At 48.6% G+C, this 20,669-nt stretch overlaps 4 protein-coding genes across 6 annotated transcripts; 2 read left to right on the top strand and 2 right to left on the bottom strand.

Moving 5' to 3' along the window:
- The first annotated feature begins 277 nt into the window (after nucleotides 1-277).
- On the top strand, nucleotides 278-3,449 carry LOC101786199 (probable protein phosphatase 2C 27). Of its 3 annotated transcripts, none has more exons than XM_004985801.3 (5): nucleotides 278-539; nucleotides 837-1,047; nucleotides 1,136-1,333; nucleotides 1,871-2,076; nucleotides 2,637-3,449. In XM_004985801.3, the coding sequence occupies exons 2-5, from the start codon at nucleotides 901-903 to the stop codon at nucleotides 3,193-3,195; spliced, it is 1,110 nt and encodes a 369-aa protein (XP_004985858.1). In that variant the 5' UTR covers nucleotides 278-539; nucleotides 837-900; the 3' UTR covers nucleotides 3,196-3,449. The 3 variants fall into 3 exon arrangements, with proteins under 3 accessions (XP_004985858.1, XP_004985856.1, XP_004985857.1); XM_004985800.4 differs by having other exon boundaries at nucleotides 279-539; nucleotides 886-1,047; XM_004985799.3 differs by having other exon boundaries at nucleotides 278-1,047.
- A 1,485-nt stretch (nucleotides 3,450-4,934) lies between these two features.
- LOC101766654 (uncharacterized protein At4g15970) lies at nucleotides 4,935-7,231 on the bottom strand. The gene is made up of 4 exons (XM_012849177.2): nucleotides 6,894-7,231; nucleotides 5,873-6,238; nucleotides 5,318-5,793; nucleotides 4,935-5,244 (listed from the first exon to the last, which is right to left on the bottom strand). Exons 1-4 carry the CDS (start codon nucleotides 7,146-7,148, stop codon nucleotides 5,223-5,225), a joined length of 1,119 nt encoding a protein of 372 aa, XP_012704631.1. The 5' UTR covers nucleotides 7,149-7,231; the 3' UTR covers nucleotides 4,935-5,222.
- Nucleotides 7,232-7,831: 600 nt separating this feature from the next.
- On the top strand, nucleotides 7,832-12,167 carry LOC101785792 (plasma membrane ATPase). Its single transcript, XM_004985798.3, has 13 exons — nucleotides 7,832-7,879; nucleotides 8,049-8,168; nucleotides 8,305-9,429; nucleotides 9,627-9,731; nucleotides 9,819-9,963; nucleotides 10,060-10,224; nucleotides 10,308-10,546; nucleotides 10,657-10,689; nucleotides 10,775-10,856; nucleotides 10,951-11,111; nucleotides 11,205-11,378; nucleotides 11,472-11,651; nucleotides 11,737-12,167. Exons 1-13 carry the CDS (start codon nucleotides 7,838-7,840, stop codon nucleotides 12,022-12,024), a joined length of 2,859 nt encoding a protein of 952 aa, XP_004985855.1. The 5' UTR covers nucleotides 7,832-7,837; the 3' UTR covers nucleotides 12,025-12,167.
- A 775-nt stretch (nucleotides 12,168-12,942) lies between these two features.
- Nucleotides 12,943-17,264, bottom strand: LOC101766248. The gene is made up of 6 exons (XM_012842627.2): nucleotides 16,852-17,264; nucleotides 16,641-16,717; nucleotides 16,469-16,505; nucleotides 15,612-15,798; nucleotides 14,158-14,554; nucleotides 12,943-13,420 (listed from the first exon to the last, which is right to left on the bottom strand). The coding sequence occupies exons 1-6, from the start codon at nucleotides 16,994-16,996 to the stop codon at nucleotides 13,109-13,111; spliced, it is 1,155 nt and encodes a 384-aa protein (XP_012698081.1). The 5' UTR covers nucleotides 16,997-17,264; the 3' UTR covers nucleotides 12,943-13,108.
- Between the last annotated feature and the right edge of the window lie 3,405 nt (nucleotides 17,265-20,669).

Below are 20,669 nucleotides of genomic sequence, written 5' to 3'. Positions count from 1 at the left end.
AAAACCCCGGGCCATGGCAACCCCGGCACGGCGCACGCGCCTGCCGCCGCCCACCGGCCAGGCGGCCACCGCCCACGCAACGCGGCACGGCGGCAGAAAGAGAGCGGTGCACGGCACCGTTGGGCGCGCGGATCCGCCGCCCGCGGGGGGTGTCACGGGGGCCGCGGGCAACGGCGAAAGGCTGATGTGACGGTGATGCCGTGGGCTGGCTCGGCTCGGTCCCACCCATGAAGCCAAGCTACCCCGCTCGCGGCTCGCGTCCGCTCTGCCGGACGGGCACGCGCTTGACCCAAGCCAAGGCTTAGCCAGTTAGCCTAGCCGTAGCCGTTAGCCGAGCACAGAGCACACAGGCCAGCACCACGTCTCGGTCTACCCGGCTCCCCCTGCCTCGTCCCTGCTCCCCCACCACACCTCCGCATCGACGACGACGCCTTCGCTCCTTCCTTCCTCAGTTCCTCGCCCGCTCCACAGCAAACCGGAATCCTTCCTCCGGCTCCACCACCGTTCCGTCACACACGTACGGCAGCGACGGTTCACCGGTAAGGCTGGCTCTCTCCTGCGGTTTCCTCGATCTAATCCCATCGAAACAAATCGTCTCCATAAATTTCTCTATTTTGATTTTTTGTTGGGTTTCAACCATTAATTGTAGTGTCCTCCATCTCAACTGTTGCTATCCAATAGCGTAATTTACCCCTCATAACTATAATTGTAACGTTGGAATTTTCCTTTTGTTATTGCCTCTACTAATTCAAATTTCTTTCTCCAATTCGTGATATTTCATCATCTGGTTTGATCCGAGAACAAAATTATACATTATTGACTTATTGCATGTTCAGATTGCTTGCAACCAATGCAATCCTCTTGCTTTTTTTTTTTCCATTACAGATTGCCGGAAGAGACATGAATGGGAGCGTGGAGCCGCAGACCCCGCCGGACAGCCCCTCCATGGACGTCGGTGTCGGCAAGCCGCCGCGCCACCAACTCACCTCGATCCGCCACTGCGCCAGCAGCATGCGCATCGCCGCCGCCGCCGCGTCCTCCGACTACGTGAGCACCCCAAGCCCAACAACCCATTACCGCGAGTGATTTCTCGCTTCTCCCGCACAACTTTTTGACGGCTTTTTATGCGCTGCAGGGCATGGATTTGGGGACGCTGAGCTTGATCTCGCCCACGGACGTCCGGCCGGGGTTCCTGCCCGTGTTCCGATCGGGGAGCTGCGCTGAGATTGGGCCCAAGTCGTATATGGAGGACGAGCACGTATGTGTGGACAACCTTATCGAGCACCTCGGGGGGCGCGCCGCCGGCATCCCTGCCCCGGGCGCCTTCTACGGGGTGAGTTCTCGTTGGCATCTCAGGTCACATTCACGTAAGTATGGAAATGGTGGTGTGAACGTATAGTTGATCTTTGTTTTCAGTTCATGAACGGGCAATTTGGTGGGATGATAGTGTTGCAATCATGGCTACAAATGCTACTCCATTCAGCTTGAGCATGGGCAGTCTGAATATCTTTTTGAAAAGTTTTCAGTCTGAATATCTGGCAGGATACTTTTATGGTAATCATTGTAAAAAAAGGGCTTGCTTAGTGATTTTACAAAATTGCCAGGAACTATTGCGAAGCTTTCCTTGTTCCGTCAAGAATTGAACTGTTTATTTTGAAATTCCTACATAATCCCTGCACCCCAAAGAGGCACTAAAAGTTTTCTTGATGCTTATGATATGTGACACCAACATGAATCATGATGACAGTTTCTTCGTTATTTTCTTCCATGTTGAAGCAAGAAGTGTGCATATGTGTCATTATCTGAGTGTGGCAAGAACATTGTAGGGACTGAATTGGAGTGCAATTATTTACTGTGCACCAAAATGTAGGTGTTTGATGGTCATGGCGGTACAGATGCAGCATGCTTTGTTCGCAAGAACATACTCAAATTCATTGTTGAAGATATGCATTTCCCCAACAATGTTGAAAAGGCAATAAGAGGTGCATTTCTGAAGGCTGATCATGCACTAGCAGATTCCCATTCCCTTGACAACAATTCTGGAACCACTGCATTGACGGCTCTTATATTTGGCAGGTGAGTTTTGCATGTCAGCGCATCAAAATGTTTCTTTTTTGAACACGTTCATAATTATTTTTTAAAAGAAACCATTCCTAAATAGTTTGGTGGTTGTCCGATGATGATATCAAGCATACAATGAATTAGAACATGCGTGCGGCCTTCAATAAATGCTGGAATCCTTTTGTCTAGAAAATATACAATGAACATCTGATCACTGACCAGCATCTTTTGCTTAATGTATTTCTGATAGACTGTTTCTCTTATAAAGGCTAGATGTTGACAATTGGCATTGACTGATGATTAGTTATATACTTGTTACCGCAATAGTTTTCTCCTCCTTTTTGGCAGCACCATTTAATATCTGATACCATTCTAGCTATACAGCAATCTTTCTTATACATCTTCTTTTCTTGCATTATTTGATTCAAGCCTTAAAAATAGGATCACTGTTTTAAAAGCAGATGCAACTACGTGCATGTTTGTGTTGTTTGTCGCAATGGTGTACATAGCCAAGTCTTTATTTTTCTGATTCTTTTGGGTCTTCAGCAAAGTTTTTCCATGTTTCTGCACTGCAGGACACTGTTCGTTGCGAATGCAGGTGATTGTCGAGCTGTTCTAGGAAAAAGAGGTCGGGCAGTGGAACTATCGAGAGACCATAAACCCAACTGCAAGAGTGAGAAGATTAGAATTGAAAAACTAGGTGGTACTGTTTTTGACGGCTATCTTAATGGTCAGCTAGCAGTAGCACGGGCACTTGGAGATTGGCACATGAAAGGCCCGAAAGGCTCAATTAGCCCTCTGAGTGCAGAACCTGAGCTGCAGGAGATTGTACTTTCTGAAGAAGATGAGTTCTTAATAATAGGCTGTGATGGGCTTTGGGATGTGATGACCAGTCAGTGTGCTGTGACGATCGTAAGGAAAGAACTGATGCAACATAACAACCCAGAGAGGTGCTCAAGTGAGCTAGTCCAGGAAGCGCTGAAACGGGATAGTTATGATAACTTGACTGTTGTGGTTATATGTTTCTCATCCAATCCACCCCCTCAAATTGACATCCCAAGATCCCGAGTCCGAAGAAGCATTTCCTTGGAAGGGTTGCATTTACTCAGGGGAGCTCTGGACAGGAATGCCTGATCTCAATCCATTCTTCTACTAGTCATTTCTTGTTTTATCATCCAATTTTGCTGAATAAATCCAGTAGAATTACAGGAAATTTTGTCAGAGAGGCTTTAGGCTAATTATTTGCGGAGTTGAGGTACAATTTATTTGTATCGGCAAGCAAGATTTGTATTGTCAACAATGTAACTATGAGCAAATCCCTTTTCTTTTGGTGCATACAAAAGTTGCATTTGCTGTATGGTTGATCAGATGCCCCATACTGCTCTTAATCTGTTGCTGCTTTCAGAAAGCAGGTAGCACCGTAGTATTGGCTTTATTGTACATAGCTCAGCTAGTAACATGGCAAGTTAGGGCTCTTTGCTGTAGGAGACAAAAAGATCTGAGGTGTCTTATTAACCTTTCTTTTTGGTGACATTTATCTGTTAATTTATTGGTCCCAGTTGGTTGGGTGGATGCTTGCTTATATGATAATCAACCAAACAGAGCACGATGACCTACCTGATTTCCAAACAGATGTTTGGACGACAGGATAAACTTTAACTTTTAGGCTGTATGACTATGCAACCGCTACTAATGAATCATGCGTTCCCTTGTGCTTGCAAAAAGAGATCCTACCAGTGTCAACCCTTTAACATTAACTGATGCAACAAAAAAAAACTTTGTAAAGGGGCAGGTTGGTTACTATAGTTTTGTGTCTTAACAACCGAAAGAGACCTGGTCAGAAATAGTGAAATAAAAACACTGGCACGCAGTCGATGTCTATAAAATGAGCACTCGTACTGCATCCTGACTGCTGTTTTTCGCTTCCACTGCGCAACTTTGATTTGCCTGCTGGCTCTAGCAGATCAAACACGCAACAAAGGGGAAAAAAAAACTGGCTGGATTAGGACAATGGGCACACGGGGTTGTTGAAAGTGAAGCATGTGGCGTAGACTGCCTCGCCAAGGGGATGTGTGGCTTGGCCGTCGCCGTTGCCAAGCGCTTCTGCAGTAGTACAAGCGTACAACTGAAAACCGCCAGTACACTCGGAAATCTCGCGAGCCTGAAGTACAAGCCGCCGAGCTGTTTCAATGTGTACTGCAGCTTGTACTACTGGAGTGTGTGTGACCAACTGACCATGGCTCCTGCCTACAAATAAGCCACCCATGTCCAATGGCTATGTGGCGAAGCATTTTCTTAGGAGTAGGGGTAGGGATCAGGGATAGTTTTCAGGCTGTAGCAGCAGCAGTGGAAGGGGCATGCAGAGGAGCAGGAGGTTTTGTTGGAAGCCGACCTGTGCTCTACCCTCGCTCGCTCTCCTGTGCCTGCCTCTTCCATTCCTGCTGCTACGCTGTGTTTGCAAGTGTCAGAGCTTCAGAAGAGGATCGTGATTCGTGAGGAACAGAGGACTGAGGACGAGATTGGAATCGCCATTTGGGGCAACCGCATTGGAATCCCACCTCTGCACACCGGTTTGATGCTCCAGCTACTGCATTGATAGATTCTTATACATCTCTGAATCTCAATTTCTGTTAGCAGGTGAGATGGCAATGGCACGGAGGATCGAGGAATCCAGATGTCTGAACTCTGAAGCTAAACCACGGCTGCAAATGTCACTGCACCGGCGTTTGGGGCAACAATGTGCAAGCACCTTAACGTATTTTTCCCAGAAGGGAATCTTTACTCGCATGTGAATATGTGATTATATTAGGTTGTGGGGCTGCATTCTGAAACTTTGCAAATGAAGATTCCTTCATTTCGGTCTTTCGAAAAAAAAAAGAAGATTCCTTCATTTCAGTTAAAAATGAAATACACGCATCTGGAAAGAGAACGAATAGCAGCTTTGTATATTTCCTGAACTTACATTTGGTTGCATCATTCAGCCCCTCTCAGTTGCTTACAGGGAGTCAATGCGAATAATTCACTATGGCAGTCAATACGCGGTTGTTCCCTTGGTTAACATCAGCTACATACATTACAAAAAACTAAAAGGAACTTTATTTACATTATCCATGTTCTAAGTCTGAAACAATCACTGGACAAGCAGACAGCTTCCTGGTGTCCTACCGCTCCAGTTTCTGAAGACTGCAAAGATAGCTTCCTCTTGATCAGAAATTCATAGTACGCATATTGTCGATGTCGAACATGTTTTGGTTACCTGCAATTGCGTGGTACAGTCCATGAAACGGAATGCTTCTCGTCGCGCGGCAACGCCATGAACCTCCTCCAGTCTTGGAGCATGGCGTTGAGGTCACTGATCTTCCGGCTCAGCCCGATGCAGCAGTTGGCGTGCATGGTGCAGACCCTGCTCATGTTCCGGCTCGGCTCGCACAGGCCGCCGAAGAGCTCGGTGCTGAGGAACTTGATCTTGACGCCGAGCTCGGCGACGAAGGAGTCGCGCTTGATGGAGTTGAGCACGTCCTGGTCGTGCAGCCCCGGGTGCTTCTCCCTCGCCGCGTACCAGAACCTGTAGAACTCGATCGTTTCCGTGTTGGAACGCACGTACGCGAACCCGCCGTTGGGCGAGTTGCTCAAGTCGTCCGGGTTGCCGGTGAAGTGGTCGCACGCGATCTGGAAGTCTCCGTCCGGGTAGAAGTGCGGCAGCGGGTTCCTAAACCACACGATGTCCGTGTCCTGGAATATTCAGAGTTCAGAATCTATGCACATTCAGAATGTCGTTTCAGAATCAGAATTAAATTGATCTGGTACATACCGTGAAAATGAAGCTGAAGCCTTTCTCGAGAACTTCCCTGAGGAAGTCGATCCTCCGCCACATCATCTTGAGGTAGCCGTCGGTCATGAAGTTCTTCTGCCCCGAGAAGTCGACGCCGTCGGTGACGAGCGCGAAGCAGTGCCGGTGTATTTGCCTGCAGCGCGCGTGCGCCGTCGTGTCCAGCGACACGATGACGAGGTGGTCCAGGAGCTCCCTGGTGCTCTCGCCGGCACGGAAGCTCTCCAGGAAGACGTCCAGCACGGAGCCGGGCTCTGACCACGCCGAGTTCAGCGTCGTCAGGATCACCGTGTCGTTGGCCATGGCCGCCCCCCTCAGGACCCGCTCCAGCCTCGCGTCCTCGCCATCCTGCATACAGAGAGCGCGTCAGTCAGTTTAATCACGGCAGTTCGATCTACGGACGATTAGCCCGCCATTGTTGCAGAGCAAGGAAGAACTTTTATGTAACATGAAAATTCTTGTTTTCATCCAAAAAAAGAGAGATGAAGTTCTGGTTCACTCAGCAGAATCCAAGTGGCTGCATGGATCACAATGCTGAATAGCATAGCACGGCGACTACAGGTAAAAGCATAATTCTTGCACGTTGCTAAAGGAGGCGAGGTTGACTAGTAGTACTATATATAGCCATTTTATTAAATCAGCATCAGCAGCTAAAGTAAAAGAAAGGGTACAAAGCGTCAGTCCACCATTGGTGGTCTGTATACTCCATGGAATTGTGAATAGGATTCCATCAGTTCATCCATTCCTCTTCTTCTATTCAGTAATCACTTAAAATATTTAGCATTGAGGGTGCAGCAAGTCCAATGGTTACAATTTCTTTCATTTTTTTCTTGGTTCCACTTGAACATCGGGAATAAAGAAAATCATAAGGAGACTGTTCGTCTGTTCTTGGTGACATTTCGGATCACAACACTGTATTTCACAAGCAGATAATAACAATAGAAAAACGCTGTATAGCTGTGAGATAATCAGAAACTCCTCTTGAATGGCGTCACGTACTCACCAGGCCGACGTCGTCGCGCGGTGCGCCCAGCCGCCAGGGCACGGCGGCGGCACCGGGCAGCACGAGGCCGGCTCCGGGCGCCACGGCCCGGTACAGCGCGAGGCAAGGGAGGGCGACGGCCGCCAGGAACAGCAGCGATTTGACCGCCCTCCGCGCCGCCGCGCCGCCCGTCCCCTGCTGGTCGGACGTGGCGCCGCCGCCGATCTCGTTGGCGGCGCGCGTCACCGCCGGCAGCGGCTGCGGCGGCGTGGCCATGCACGTCGTAGGAAGGCGGTGAGGTCTGGTTTGAATCGTTTGATCGGAGTGGTGGCCGCGATTTGCGCGATCGGCAGGTTTGGATGGCACACGGGCGCAGGGGTTTTAACCATGCCAGATCGCGTGTCAAGAATACCTTGGAAATCTCGTCGCCCATGCATGTACTTGTTGAACGGAGCTTTCGACGCATGTACTTGTTGAGCGGAGGAGATTCAAAGTCATCTGTACGTAGTACTGTTCAAACCTTCAAATTCAAACTTTTCTTGCGTTCAGGGAAGAGTCTCAGGGATTTTTGTTGCCGGACTGGTACGATGAACCGGACGAAGGAAAATAGCGTGTATCGGTTAGTAAAAATACGCGCAATTCTGTTATTTTGGTGGTACGACTACTACTAGATAATTTCTCACGCGGGCCTGCCGTGGGCCGAACATGAGCGTGAGAGGACGCGACGGGGGAGGAGGAGATCGTGAGAGAGATCGAGAGAGAGGGGAAACCAATCCTTTTTCTTTTCAACGTCCATATCTGTCACGAGGACTCCTAATGCTACTGCCCTATAAATAAACGACGTGGTTTTGGATATCTCCTCCTCTCTCTCTTCGGCACGCAGATACCGCTGGGTTTTCGCGTGGGAGGTTTTCGCGTGGGAGGTTTTGGCAGGCCAGGGTTTTGCCCGCGAGGCGGCGGCTGCCATGGACGGCCTCGACGAGATCAAGGAGGAATCCGTTGATCTGGTTAGATTGATTCGATCTGCGTCTTTTTCGTTCGTTTGCCTCGTTTTCATCTTTTGATTCAATCGATCGATCTGTCAATCCGGTTTTGCTCAGCTATTTTTGTTCTGAGATCGGCCGGGCTTCAATTGCTCTTTGTTTCGATCTAATCTAACAATGCGTCTACCTTCAGGAGAACATCCCGGTGGAGGAGGTGTTCGTAAAACTCAAATGCAGCAGCAAAGGCCTCACCACATCGGAAGCCGAGGCGCGCATCACCATGTTTGGGCCGAATAAACTGGAGGAGAAGAAGGTTAGATCATGATCCGTCTAGTGCAGCCAGCTTGATTAGTGATTAATCTCGCTCCTTTTCTCCCCGTAGTTTGTGTATGTTTAGATCGATCTGTAAGGTGTTCACATCGTGTAACAATGGTGCCGTATATGTGCAGGAGAGCAAGGTGCTCAAGTTCCTAGGGTTCATGTGGAATCCTCTGTCGTGGGTTATGGAGTGTGCCGCCCTCATTGCCATCGTGCTCGCCAATGGCGACCACAGGCCACCGGATTGGCAAGATTTCGTGGGCATCGTCGGGCTTCTCCTCATCAACTCCACCATCTCGTTCTGGGAGGAGAACACTGCCGGGAGCGCGGCCAAGGCGCTCATGGCCAACCTGGCGCCGAGGACCAAGGTGCTCCGCGACGGCCGCTGGAGCGATGAGGACGCGGCCGTCCTCGTCCCGGGCGACGTCATAAGCATCAAGCTCGGCGACATCATCCCGGCCGACGCGCGCCTGCTCCAGGGCGACCCGCTCAAGATCGACCAGTCGGCCCTCACCGGCGAGTGCCTCCCGGTCACCAAGAACCCCGGCAGCAGCGTCTACTCGGGCTCCACGTGCAAGCAGGGCGAGATCGAGGCCGTCGTCATCGCCACCGGCGTGCACACCTTCTTCGGCAAGGCGGCGCACCTAGTGGACAGCACCAACCAGGTCGGTCACTTCCAGAAGGTGCTCAGAGCCATCGGCAACTTCTGCATCGCCTCCATCGCCGTCGGCATCTTCATCGAGGTCATCGTCATGTACCCCATCCAGCACCGCCGGTACCGCGACGGCATCGACAACCTCCTCGTGCTTCTGATCGGCGGCATCCCCATCGCCATGCCCACCGTGCTCTCGGTCACGATGGCCATCGGCTCGCACCGGTTATCCGAGCAGGGCGCCATCACCAAGCGCATGACGGCCATCGAGGAGATGGCCGGCATGGACGTGCTCTGCAGCGACAAGACCGGCACGCTCACCCTCAACAAGCTCAGCATCGACCTAAGCCTTATCGAGATCTTTGCCGCGGGCGTTGAGAAGGAGGATGTTATCTTGTTCGCGGCCAGGGCATCCAGGGTGGAGAACCAAGACGCCATCGACGCCGCCATGGTTGGCATGCTGAGTGATCCCAGGGAGGCCAGGGAAGGCATCGAGGAGGTGCACTTCCTCCCCTTCAACCCCGTCGACAAGCGCACGGCCCTCACCTACATTGACCTCGCCGACGGCAGCTGGCACCGTGTCAGCAAGGGCGCTCCTGAGCAGGTTGTTTATTCGTCATCATCCCATTGTCTTATTTTCCACCCAAAAATTCTTCTTTCTTCCTGCACGGCTTCAGATCACTTGTTTGTTTATTCGTCATCATCCCATTGTCTTATTTTCCACCCAAAAAATCTTTCTTTCTTCCTGCACGGCTTCACATCACTTGTCTGTTACTAAACATGGCATGCATACTCATGCAGATCTTGGACCTCTGCAACTGTGGAGATAATGTCAGGAACCTGGTTCACACTGTGATCGACAAGTACGCAGAGCGTGGCCTTCGATCTCTTGCAGTTGCAAGACAGGTATGATTTACCTTTTCATGATAAAGTCAAGTTTACTTCTATGAGTTGCGTCTTTATTTTCTTGATATTTATCATGCTTTACCACAGCAAGTACCCGAGAAGAGCAAAGAAAGCCCTGGAGAGCCTTGGGAGTTCGTTGGCCTGCTCCCTCTGCTTGATCCACCCCGATCAGACAGCGCTGACACCATCACGCGTGCTCTCAACCTTGGCGTCAACGTGAAGATGATCACTGGTACATTCAGTCTTTCATCATCTAACTCTACTATTTAGTATTTATGCTGCAGGCCTGGGAAGTTTGTCTGGCTAACATGACTGTGACACCCTACAGGTGATCAGCTCGCCATTGCCAAGGAGACTGGGAGACGGCTAGGGATGGGCACTAACATGTACCCGTCATCAGCTCTGCTTGGGCAGAATAAGGACGAGGCCACTGCTTCAATCCCTGTGGACGAATTGATTGAGAAGGCTGACGGCTTTGCCGGTGTCTTCCCAGGTGAACATGCACGCTGAAATTGCAGTGGAGTTATATTTGAGTTGATGGTTTATTCAGTCTAATGTTGCTGCATTTTGATGCAGAGCACAAGTATGATATTGTCAAGAAGCTGCAGGAGATGAAACACATCTGTGGAATGACTGGAGATGGTGTGAATGACGCTCCTGCCTTGAAGAAGGCCGATATCGGAATTGCCGTAGCTGGTGCTACTGATGCAGCAAGGAGTGCCTCTGACATTGTGCTTACTCTAGAAGGACTCAGTGTCATCATCAGTGCCGTGCTTACAAGCCGGGCCATCTTTCAGAGGATGAAGAATTATACTGTAAGAATTCGATGCCTAGAGAACTTACTGCTACACGTAGGAACATGCCTTTTTTGTCTTTCTTTCAGCAACAATTACCACTGATAATTCTGCTCCTTTTATTTCTCCAGATATACGCAGTGTCAATTACAATTCGTATTGTGGTAAGTTATTTTCCTCAGGCTGTACAAAGATCTACCGATCACACTGCTATTTTATTGGGTAAATCTAATCCTTTGTGTTGTGCAGCTTGGATTCATGCTGCTTGCGCTGATCTGGAAATTTGATTTCTCACCGTTCATGATCTTGGTCATTGCCATTCTGAACGATGGTATGTTTGCAATGCAGATTTAGACTTTCAGAGGATGACAGGAATAATTGCTTAGTCTTATGCTGAATTTTTTTTTGCTGCTGTATGATTTCAGGCACAATCATGACTATCGCAAAGGACAGAGTAAAACCATCCCCATACCCTGATAGCTGGAAGCTGAATGAAATATTTGCTACCGGTATTGTGTACGGAACCTACATGGCTGTCATGACTGTGATCTTCTTCTGGGCCATGAACAGCACTGACTTCTTCTCGGTAAGCATCCTACGATGAAAAATCGATCCAAACCCAGCATGAAGAAAACAATGAGAGAATCACTGCCATAACCTTGTCTTGTTTGAACTGCAGAACACGTTCCATGTGAGATCGCTGAGGGGCAGCAACGACGAGATGATGTCCGCCCTGTACCTGCAAGTGAGCATCATCAGCCAGGCCCTCATCTTCGTGACTCGGTCGCGCAGCTGGTGCTACGTCGAACGCCCCGGCTACATGCTGTGTGCAGCGTTCGTCATCGCGCAGATTGTAAGCCCGCCGTCCTCCTCAACTCCCACTGCTTGATTATATGGAACCATTGCTAATCCTAAGCTCAAATTTAACTGCCTGTCGTGGTTTCAGGTTGCCACCCTCATTGCCGTGTACGCGAGCATGGACTTTGCGAAGACCCAATGCATCGGGTGGGGGTGGGCTGGCGTGATCTGGCTCTACAGCCTCGTCACCTTCGTGCCCCTCGACCTGTTCAAGTTCGCCATCCGCTACGTGCTGAGCGGCAGGGCCTGGAGCAACGTCCAGAACAAGGTATATAGGGTCTTTGTGTTCGTTTCATCTTTCAGTTGAGTGTTGCCTGCAGGTCTGACGATGCGTTGATGATCCTTTGTCCCAGACGGCTTTCACGACGAAGAAGAACTACGGCATGGAGGAGCGCGAGGCGCAGTGGGCGACGACGCAGCGCAGCCTGCACGGCCTGCCGGCGCCCGAGTCGGAGCAGGGTGGCAGGGGCAGCAGCAGCAGCTATGCCGCGGAGCTCTCCGAGATTGCCGTGGAGGCCATGCGGCGGGCGGATGTGGCGAAGTTCCGTGAGAGGTACACGTTGAGGGGCCACCTCGAGTCGTCGGCCAAGCTCAGGGGGGTCGACCTCAGCAACGTCAAGTCGCCCTACTACAGCATGTAAATTCCTGGCGGCGCTTGGTACTTGGCTGCGCATTTTTAGGAGCAGTATAAGTGCACGTCCTCGTCTGCAATTTTAGCCTTAGGTTCCTAGTTTATCGTTGCAAAAGTTTTAATCGATGTCGTTAGTCCTACGAGTACTGTTTGTGAACCCAAAATTTGAGGCTTGCCGTTTCCTGGTCTGTTATTATTTACTTAATTGATTTGGATTCCCATTAAGTTAGATATGCGTGTGCTCGTTAGGTCAGTCTCAATGGGAGTGTCATAAGAGTTTGATGGGCATTAAATCATGTGATGCATAAGCAACTTTGATGACATGACAAATTAATTATGCGAAGAGAGAAGGGAACGGTTTCATTCCCATAAAACTCACTTGACTCGATTACCAAGTTTCATGAAACACAATGAAACGTGCATTGAGAATATTATAGTTTTATGGCAAGACACATCAGATCACAAAAATTATGTAAGAATTAAGTGCTATTGCATATCTATGAAATAGTGAAATAAAATTGTGCATTGAAAGAGATCATCTCGTCTCATTGTAAAGCTGACATGACAGTCTTCCATTTCCCGTAGTTAGATTAGGAAAAGGGAGCTTATATCCGTACGTGCTAGAAAATTTTACAAAAGTCACAACGTCTATGAGGAAAAATCTGCAATGGAAAGATAGGTGCTCCACGTGGCAACTCTGACCGGTTCGCACAAATTTGAGCGTGATTGCAGGGGAAAAAATCCTACGTAACAAATCTGTTATAATAATTCTAAATATCCGTTAGCCTCGTAAAATCCTACGTAAAAATCTGTTATTTTTTTGGATTCTAAAAATCTGTTAGCCTTACCACTTTGCACGAGATTAGGATTTGCCAATTTTTAGATCAGATCAAGATCGTTTCGTGATTAGGATCTTATTTTAGCTCTTCCTAATGCACATCATATATTATAGCGGAAACTTGGCTGCTATTACATATGGGCTGGATGCCTGGATGGGCCGAAAGCTACAACGACAACCAGTCGAAAATCGCAGTAACGCTACACCAAGAGGCCCGCCGAGGCCCAGACTACACAACAAGCAGAGCGCAGGTCAATCAATTTGATGACGGGTGTAACGTGGACAGCGACAGGTCGAGGCTGATCCGGCTCCCCGACGTAGCTGACGTCGTCGACGACAGCAGGCTGCCCTCCTCGCCGCTGTACGTGCAGCACTGCCCGCCGCTCCCAGCGTCCAGTGCTAGGGACAGCGATAGAGAGCAGCCGCCGCAGCCGTGCGCCGAAGACGGCCGCGGCGGATTGTAGGCGGCCCGGCGCTCGACGGCCTTGTGGCTTGGCGTCCCCAGGCTGCTGCATTGCAAGCGGCTCGCCGTGGTGGTGACGCTCTGGGTGGGGGTCCTGCCGGCTATCTGCATGCAAACCATTTATGCATTCGATCGTTAACATTGAGTAAACCAAGTACTTACCACAAATTTAAAGCAGCTTAGGATTGTCATCACGATGAGAACTTAAATTTGTGTTTAAGTTTGTCACGTCCAGTTTTGTATCGTCAGCATTTTTCTTGTGTAGTGTTTTATGATACCACTAGTAGGTCTATCTTACTTTTTTTTTTCTTAGCAAGTAAACTAGTGTGCACAAAAGGAAAAGGCAGTATGCCTGACTGACTCTCAGGCCAGTCAGGCGGTCACTTCAAAGCTTTCGCCTTTTTGGTGCTACTACTGTCTACTGGAACTCGGGGAGAAGAGAGGGAGCACGCGTGCGCTGCAGTAGCGAGCTAGGCCACGCGAGGACAAAAACACGGCACTGCAGAGAAAAAGGAGTATGAATCCATCGACCCACAGTCCCACAGTCCCACAGACAGGGTGCTGCATGCGACCATGCGATGCGATGCGTCCCCTCCCTCTCCCTTCGCAGTTCGCACTGCTGCGCGGGGCGCAGAGCAACAGGACAGCGGGGGGCCGAGCCGAGCAGTGCGCTGGGGCTGAGAGCCTGAGACGATCCGTCCATCCATGCGCTTTGTCCCCCTGCCGTGCCCCTGATCACTCGCTTTCCTTCTTCTCTCCCCCAGCGAGATGAGATGGATCCGATGGATCGATCGATCCCTAGCCGATCGAGAGGAGACAGTGCAGTGGTGTGCAGTGCATACCTCAAAAGGGTGGTCACGGCTGCTGCTGCAGCAGGCGGGTTGGGGAGGGCCCGGCGCCACCACGAAGCCCAAGAATGTGAAGAGCTTGCTGTCGCTGGGGGGAGGAGGAGGGGCGGCGTGTTCGCCGTCTGCTGCGGCGGGCCGCTGCTGCTGCTGCCGCTTTATTCCCGCGCCGCCCCGGGGCTCCACCTCCGGCTCCGCGTGAGGAGGAAGAGGAGCAGCCATGCCCATGGCCGCTTGCATGACGCGCATGTAGTTGTAGCCACCTGCTGCTGCTGCTGCTGCGAGGGCGCGGCACCATGACCCGTCGCTCTCACATATTCCTGGGCCTCGCAGCAGGCTCTTGGGGCTCGCGCTCCCGTAATCCTCCTCCTCCCGCTCACGCCTCGGCTCCGTCCTGTTGTTTGGTTGCATGCATGCAGACACGCATGGTTAGCTAGTTCATGCCGTGTGTGGGGAAGAAACATAATGTACTAGTAAAACAACAATATAGTAGATCTTCAAATAAAAAAAGGAACAATATAGTGGGTGTGGGAGAAATGTGTATTTCTCTTTTGAAGCAAGTTTCACCTATGTTTGCCTGATAGATTCATATGGAGCACTATTTTCACTTGGTCGTATTTTTACCATGTTTACTGCTAGTACAAACGCGGTGTTTGATTTAATTTTGAGACCATGCAAAAGCTTACTGACCTTTATGTTTTTTGAAGTTTTGAGACGGAAGGTGTAAACTGAACCTATCGATATAAGCATATCTTTAGCGCATTTTCTCTCCAAAGCAAAATCATTAGGGAAATGGAATACCACTGCATGATATAATTGATGTTCATGGCTTTTCTATATAAGATGCAATTTTTGCTACTGTTTTATTTTAACATCAACTTATGGTGTCCAATAAATGTATAGCACTATGAAAGTATTCTTTTCTTCCAAAATAAAATCTCAAAATTGTTGATGGTCAAAGTTTTAAATGTTTGACCCCTGATTATTAAACCCTAAAAAATAATAAAAAATAAAAAAGCATCTGCAGTACTCCGTAGAATGCATGCCCGGTGTAGATGTTGACTACTAGTACCACTAAATAATCTATAATATGAAACGGGCCAACAACCACGCTGTCATTTATAGACAAACATTCCACAGGATCTTTCTTGAAATACATAAAAAAAGTACCAGCACTACTATAACAGGCAACGCGAACATCATGTCGCTCAGACTGTCTGCGTCTTTCTTGTCAAAGACAAATTATTCCAAGATGTGCACCAAGGAATAATATTCGATTGGCTACGACCATGCTACTACTGCTACCTCAGGCAAAAACTGAAGAAAGCGAGTGGCAAAGGAGGGTCTAAAAACGTTGTCATTATTCACGACGCGAATGGCTAGCTCCTGACGTGACTGATGAACATAAAAAGAGAATAAAAGGAAATGAGTAAAAAATAAAAGGCAGTGACCTTTTCAGTTGGGGGTGAAGCGGTAGCATTGGCTCCTTTCTAGGCTTTGGCGAGTGGCGGCAGATGCAGCAGGGCCCATCGCACTCATGATCGCACTGCTGCTGCATACCATTGCAGAGTTCTATGTGCATGCCGCCGCTTCCGTATATGTGCTCCTGATGATCCGCCCGGTGCACCTGCATCGACCCTGATCGCAGGATCGGCAAAAGAATAGGAGGAACGGGGGTTAGTATTTAGGTTTTGTTCTCTGACGCTGCTGATGGAGTGTGCATGCAGCAGCTGTATGCATGGAGGATAAAAAAGCATATCACTACTTCCATTGGAAGGTGCACAAAGCAAACACAAAAGAATTGATAGCCGTAGAGAATCGTGCCATCCATGCACACATGCATGAAGTGCAAGAAAGAACATGCTTCTCCATGACCAACCAAACAGCCTTTCTTTCTCTTTCTCATGGCTAGTAACTCATCAAGAAATAACTTTTTTTTACCTTAATTACCTTGAGTCTTGGTATTATACTAGACTATCATTAGCTGAGGCGCATTTTTACTTGGTGCGTGGGCTTTTTTTCTTAAAGAATATTTGTGTATAAGGATAAAACCATTAGCTATTTCTTCAGAAAAACAAAACTAGTTTGCTATTTTTAGAGGCTCCACAGTACCGGAGGACCCAACAAGCTACAGGGGTGAGAAGAAAAGATAAGTATATGCTTTCTTTTTCAGTTCTCCTAACGTTTTTGGGAAGAAAGAAGAGCTGTTCCTGAACTAATTAGGGCAGGCAACTAGGATACCTATACAAATATGTAACAACACTCGTTTTGGAACATAAGGAAAGATAGATGTATATATGTTATATACCTTGCATTCCAAGATCATTTCTCATGTTTCTGTACATCTGCTTCAACATTCAGAAATAAGATTTATTCGATCAGTGCGCAACTTTATAAAAGAAAAATTAGGAAGATATACGTTGGGGAGGAAATGAAGAACATATTCCAGAGAGAAGGGCGGGGCTCCAGCGCTAGTGAACCTGCAGGTGGCTTTTGACATGAGATATGGTGAGTCCTCCTACTCCCATCAGCTGCAGAACTCGCTTCGGCGTAGCCTCTGCAACCACATGTTCAGGGCTCGTGGCATGAGAAACGACGGAGAGCAACACATCCAAAATCCATACCGGAAGAAAGATACAGGAAAATCGGAGCTAGAAGATGATCAAGCTAGCAGGAGAGGCATGCACATACTGTCCTGGCCTCCGAGCTTGTGGATGGCGTGGACGAAGCAGTGGTGCAGATCGGGAGTCCATCTGAGGCGAGGCACCTTGGACCTGTTGTACTGCCTGACGCCGCCGCTCCTCTCCCGGCCGACCACCGTCCTCACCATGGTCATCTCTCAGCTAGCTCCAACAACACCAAACCGGCCGACCAGCAATAACTGGCTACCAACAGCTATATATCTGGTTAGACAGCCAGCCACTTCACATGCATGTTTGTGCACATGAATGACCATCCATCAGCCAGGCTAGAAAGCTCATATTCTAGCAGGGCAACACCTGCCTCCTCTCTAACATTAGCCACTAGAGAGAGGAGAGAGAGAGAGAGAGTGAGAGTGGTAGAGCAGTGAGAAGTGTTAAATTTTGCTGTGTAGGGCAGATCGCAGGGGGAGAGAGAGGGGAGAGGAGAGAAGAGGAGTGCAGGAGCAGCGGCGGGCAAGGGACAAAAGGTTGGAGACAAAGGGGGTGTTTCAGATGCGGTCAGAGCATATGCCTGCCGTAGGAGGGGATAATTATGAGATTGGGGCAGAGCTGTTGACCCGAGCGGAGATGAAGACAGCCAGCAGCAGAGCATGCCAAGCTTCCCGCCAGGATGGCCTCTGACATGCACCTGGCTTGTCCTCCTCCTCCACATCCTCCTCCCTCCTCTCTGCTTGCATCGCTATCTATGCTACCTGTTGGCAGACACCAGCAACTTGAATCCATTCATTTCGGTGCACTGTTTTCGCTTGGTCCTCCATTGTTTCCATTCAGCTTCAACAAATCAAGCTTGCATTGCTTAGCATTTGCTAGCTGTTTCAGTCCAGCAACTGAAAGTGATAAACCATGCATGATGACACCTGACTGCAACATGCATGCAAGCAAAACGGCTTACTGGATCAGAAAAACAAAATCAAAATAGTGAGCTACAGACTATGGCTGGCTTGCAAATTCTGTATAGAAGTTGAGCAACAACAGGATATAAAGCATGTGTCCAATCAAAACAGCCAAGAAAAGCTCGATCCTGTGCGCCGGCCGTCTCATATGCACATGTGTACGAGATATGAGTTTGAGTGCGTCGTCGTGTGTGCATTGCATGGGCATGGCTGTGGAAATTCCTACTGCGTGTAGCTTGCTAGCTCCCTGTACGCTCTCCCTGAAGAATAAAGGTGATTGTGGGAGACTGTTCAGTTCGTGGCTTCATGGATTTGGGCTTTGAATTTAGATCGGAAAGGAGCTTTAGTCTCTATGATGCAAGGAAAAGCTAATCGCAGATTTCTCTTTTTTGTCTCGGGAACACCAAAAGGCTACAAACCGTATGCATAATTAAAGATGTTTTCTTGAGGCAAAATTGTCACATGATGGTAGTATCAAGAGCAGCATGATGACGGTTGATGGGAGATCAGGAGGTGACTAGCCGTATCACCTTAACCCCCATATAAAAGGCCTGCACGCACACATTGATTGATTGGTTTGTGTAAATTCTTGATGCGTAATAATTCTTTCAGATACAGTTCTCGGCGATCTCTGACCGAATCCCTGGTACATAAAGCTAGCGAGCGAGCGTGTACATTAACCCTGGATCAGAAATTCAGATTGGCAGAAGGCAGATCGATCATTAAGCATGCAGGTCCAAGGAGAAGGATCCGACTGATCAATCACGTAGGTTTCAGAAGGAATTTATTTTTCTGATCACGTCGTGGCAGGAGGACGCAGGAGAACAGATGGCAAAGGAACAATCACAGGTTAAAGGCGCGTAAACCTTTCAAATAAGCACTTGAAGAAGCTGAGGAGGGTCCCCGTCTCCCCGATGCAATATGCATGCACGTAGTACGACATGCATGCGAATGCGAGAGCGGCCGGCCGGTCGATCCGACAGGCAAGATGGATACCGATCTATCTTTTTCTGTGCTCATCCATGGCATGCGCCGGTCAAATCGCAGCCCCATTTGCAACGCCTCAGAGGCTGGCGCCTCGCCCCACCGTACGTTGAACTGTTGAAGTTGAGCTCACCAGTCACCCCCCTCCTCTCTCGTCGTTCTTCAGACACGATTTTCAGTTTTGTTTTTTTATTATTTTTTTCAACCAACTGAAGTCACGAAATTCCGTCTTGCACAAAAATGTTTGAACAAAATTGAATAAGCTACAGAATATCTATATTTCATCACTAAAAATAGAATTGCATATTATAACATAGCTTGCAGTTCAATAATTTATTAAGGTGGCGTTTGGATGTGAGTTAGAACGGGGAAAGGGAAATTATCTTGGGTTACGAGGTGTGGGTTTTGGATTGGGAAGTGAACATTTTTTCCCATTCCCTTATTCGATAACATTAGTATGGGTTAGGGAAATAAAAGGACAATTAACTAAAATGTGTATAGTATGTGTGAAAGCTCTCTTTACTTATAAAGAGTAATTTAGTAATTTTACAATTCATAACCCATCTCCCCCATTATAACCCCAGCCTACTTGGTGGTATAGGAAAGGTGTGATATGAATTCATCATATTCCTATCCCAAGCCATGGTCGTTTCCCATACCCATAATCCAGACATAGGGAAAGCATAACACACTCATTAGTTCCCTTTCCCACCTCTCTTAACCCAGTTGCCAGACTCCACCTAACAGTACATTATTATACACACCACAAAACTAGGTACATATGTATCCTCTTTCCCTTCCTCCTCCTATTCTCCTCATAGGCTTGAGGGGACCTTGAGCCCCCTCTGTTCCCATGCTGGTTACGTCCTTGTCCATGAGGGGTTATATGGTTTGGTGGTGGCTCCATGCATGGGCACATCGTGTGCGGGGAAATGATGCCAATGGCATTACAGCATGTAGGTGCGATAATGATAAACAGAGGTTGTAGAAAACTTATGGTTCGAGAGCGTCGAGAGAAATTTATGGTTCGAGACTCGGGAGCGTCGAGCGAAAGTTGCATTGTTTTTTTCTAGTGCCAGCAATGACAACGTCCTCGATTACCTCTTTATCCTTGGAGGTATAGTCATGGCCATTCTTCCTTACTTTGAAACTTAGGAAAATTTGCAAAAATCACCCCATAAGTCACTTGAAGTTTGACGTTTGCTCCATAGTCATTTGTTGCAAATGATATCCTCTACTCAATTGTTTTGTAAAAAAAAATCCAAGTCGTCGCACATGCTTAAGCAATTCAACATGTTTTCATAGATGATATACTTTTATGACTATAATCTTAACAATTTTTGGAGATTCCACAAAAGGAATTACTGGTGAGAGCCTAAAGTCGTCACACTGAGTTTCAATGTTTGCACACGACAATTCAATGTAACATGATGAATAAGTCTAGACAAGCTTGATTCACCTGGTTTGGTCTATAATGGCTTTGTATATGTGACCATAGGTTGCTTCGGTTAAACATGGGCGAACTTGATAGATTTTTGCAACCGAACTAGTGTTTTTTTTTGGTGGCGTGGGGGGGGGGGGGGTGGCATTTGGAAGAAAATAGCTTTTTGGCACAATTTCGTGAAAGGAAAAGAAACCGTCGGAGGACACGTTAGTGCAGAAAAAGGAGAGAGTTGACAAGATGTGGATGCGCGCACGAGCATGGCAGGGCAAGGGCATAAAGAATCTGGGGCCCCGGGCTGGGCGGGCATGATGAGCCGTATGATCCGCTTGTTTTTGCCTTGCATGCAATGATGTCCCTGCTGGTCTGCTGGGCACTTGAGCTCGCTGCGCTGCATGCCTTCCTTGTGTAGTGCTGCCCTGTTCCCCCCTCCCCCCGCTGCTGTCTCTGCCTGTGCTGTGCCTCCGCGTGTGTATCCGCGTTTGGAAC

The sequence above is a fragment of the Setaria italica genome, chromosome IX, assembly GCF_000263155.2.
Source record: "Setaria italica strain Yugu1 chromosome IX, Setaria_italica_v2.0, whole genome shotgun sequence".
In the NCBI taxonomy this organism is placed as follows: Eukaryota; Viridiplantae; Streptophyta; class Magnoliopsida; order Poales; family Poaceae; genus Setaria; species Setaria italica.
Note: the sequence above shows the minus strand (reverse complement) of the source record. Positions and strands in the feature narration are given on the sequence as shown.

Excerpts from the sequence above, each read along its gene's own strand:
- LOC101785792 (XM_004985798.3), top strand. The coding sequence starts at position 7,838 with ATGGACGGCCTCGACGAGATCAAGGAGGAATCCGTTGATCTG. Across the intron at positions 8,169-8,304 it reads ATAAACTGGAGGAGAAGAAG|GAGAGCAAGGTGCTCAAGTT; the intron begins GTTAGATCATGA and ends GTATATGTGCAG. Across the intron at positions 10,690-10,774 it reads CAATTACAATTCGTATTGTG|CTTGGATTCATGCTGCTTGC; the intron begins GTAAGTTATTTT and ends TGTGTTGTGCAG.
- LOC101766654 (XM_012849177.2), bottom strand. The coding sequence starts at position 7,148 with ATGGCCACGCCGCCGCAGCCGCTGCCGGCGGTGACGCGCGCCGCCAAC. Across the intron at positions 5,794-5,872 it reads GCTTCAGCTTCATTTTCACG|GACACGGACATCGTGTGGTT; the intron begins GTATGTACCAGA and ends TGAATATTCCAG. Across the intron at positions 5,245-5,317 it reads ACTGTACCACGCAATTGCAG|TCTTCAGAAACTGGAGCGGT; the intron begins GTAACCAAAACA and ends CTATCTTTGCAG.
- LOC101786199 (XM_004985799.3), top strand. The coding sequence starts at position 829 with ATGTTCAGATTGCTTGCAACCAATGCAATCCTCTTGCTTTTTTTTTTT. Across the intron at positions 1,048-1,135 it reads CCGCCGCGTCCTCCGACTAC|GGCATGGATTTGGGGACGCT; the intron begins GTGAGCACCCCA and ends TATGCGCTGCAG. Across the intron at positions 1,334-1,870 it reads CCCCGGGCGCCTTCTACGGG|GTGTTTGATGGTCATGGCGG; the intron begins GTGAGTTCTCGT and ends ACCAAAATGTAG.
- LOC101766248 (XM_012842627.2), bottom strand. The coding sequence starts at position 16,996 with ATGACCATGGTGAGGACGGTGGTCGGCCGGGAGAGGAGCGGCGGCGTC. Across the intron at positions 16,718-16,851 it reads CAAGCTCGGAGGCCAGGACA|AGGCTACGCCGAAGCGAGTT; the intron begins GTATGTGCATGC and ends ATGTGGTTGCAG. Across the intron at positions 15,799-16,468 it reads AAATGATCTTGGAATGCAAG|GGTCGATGCAGGTGCACCGG; the intron begins GTATATAACATA and ends TCCTGCGATCAG.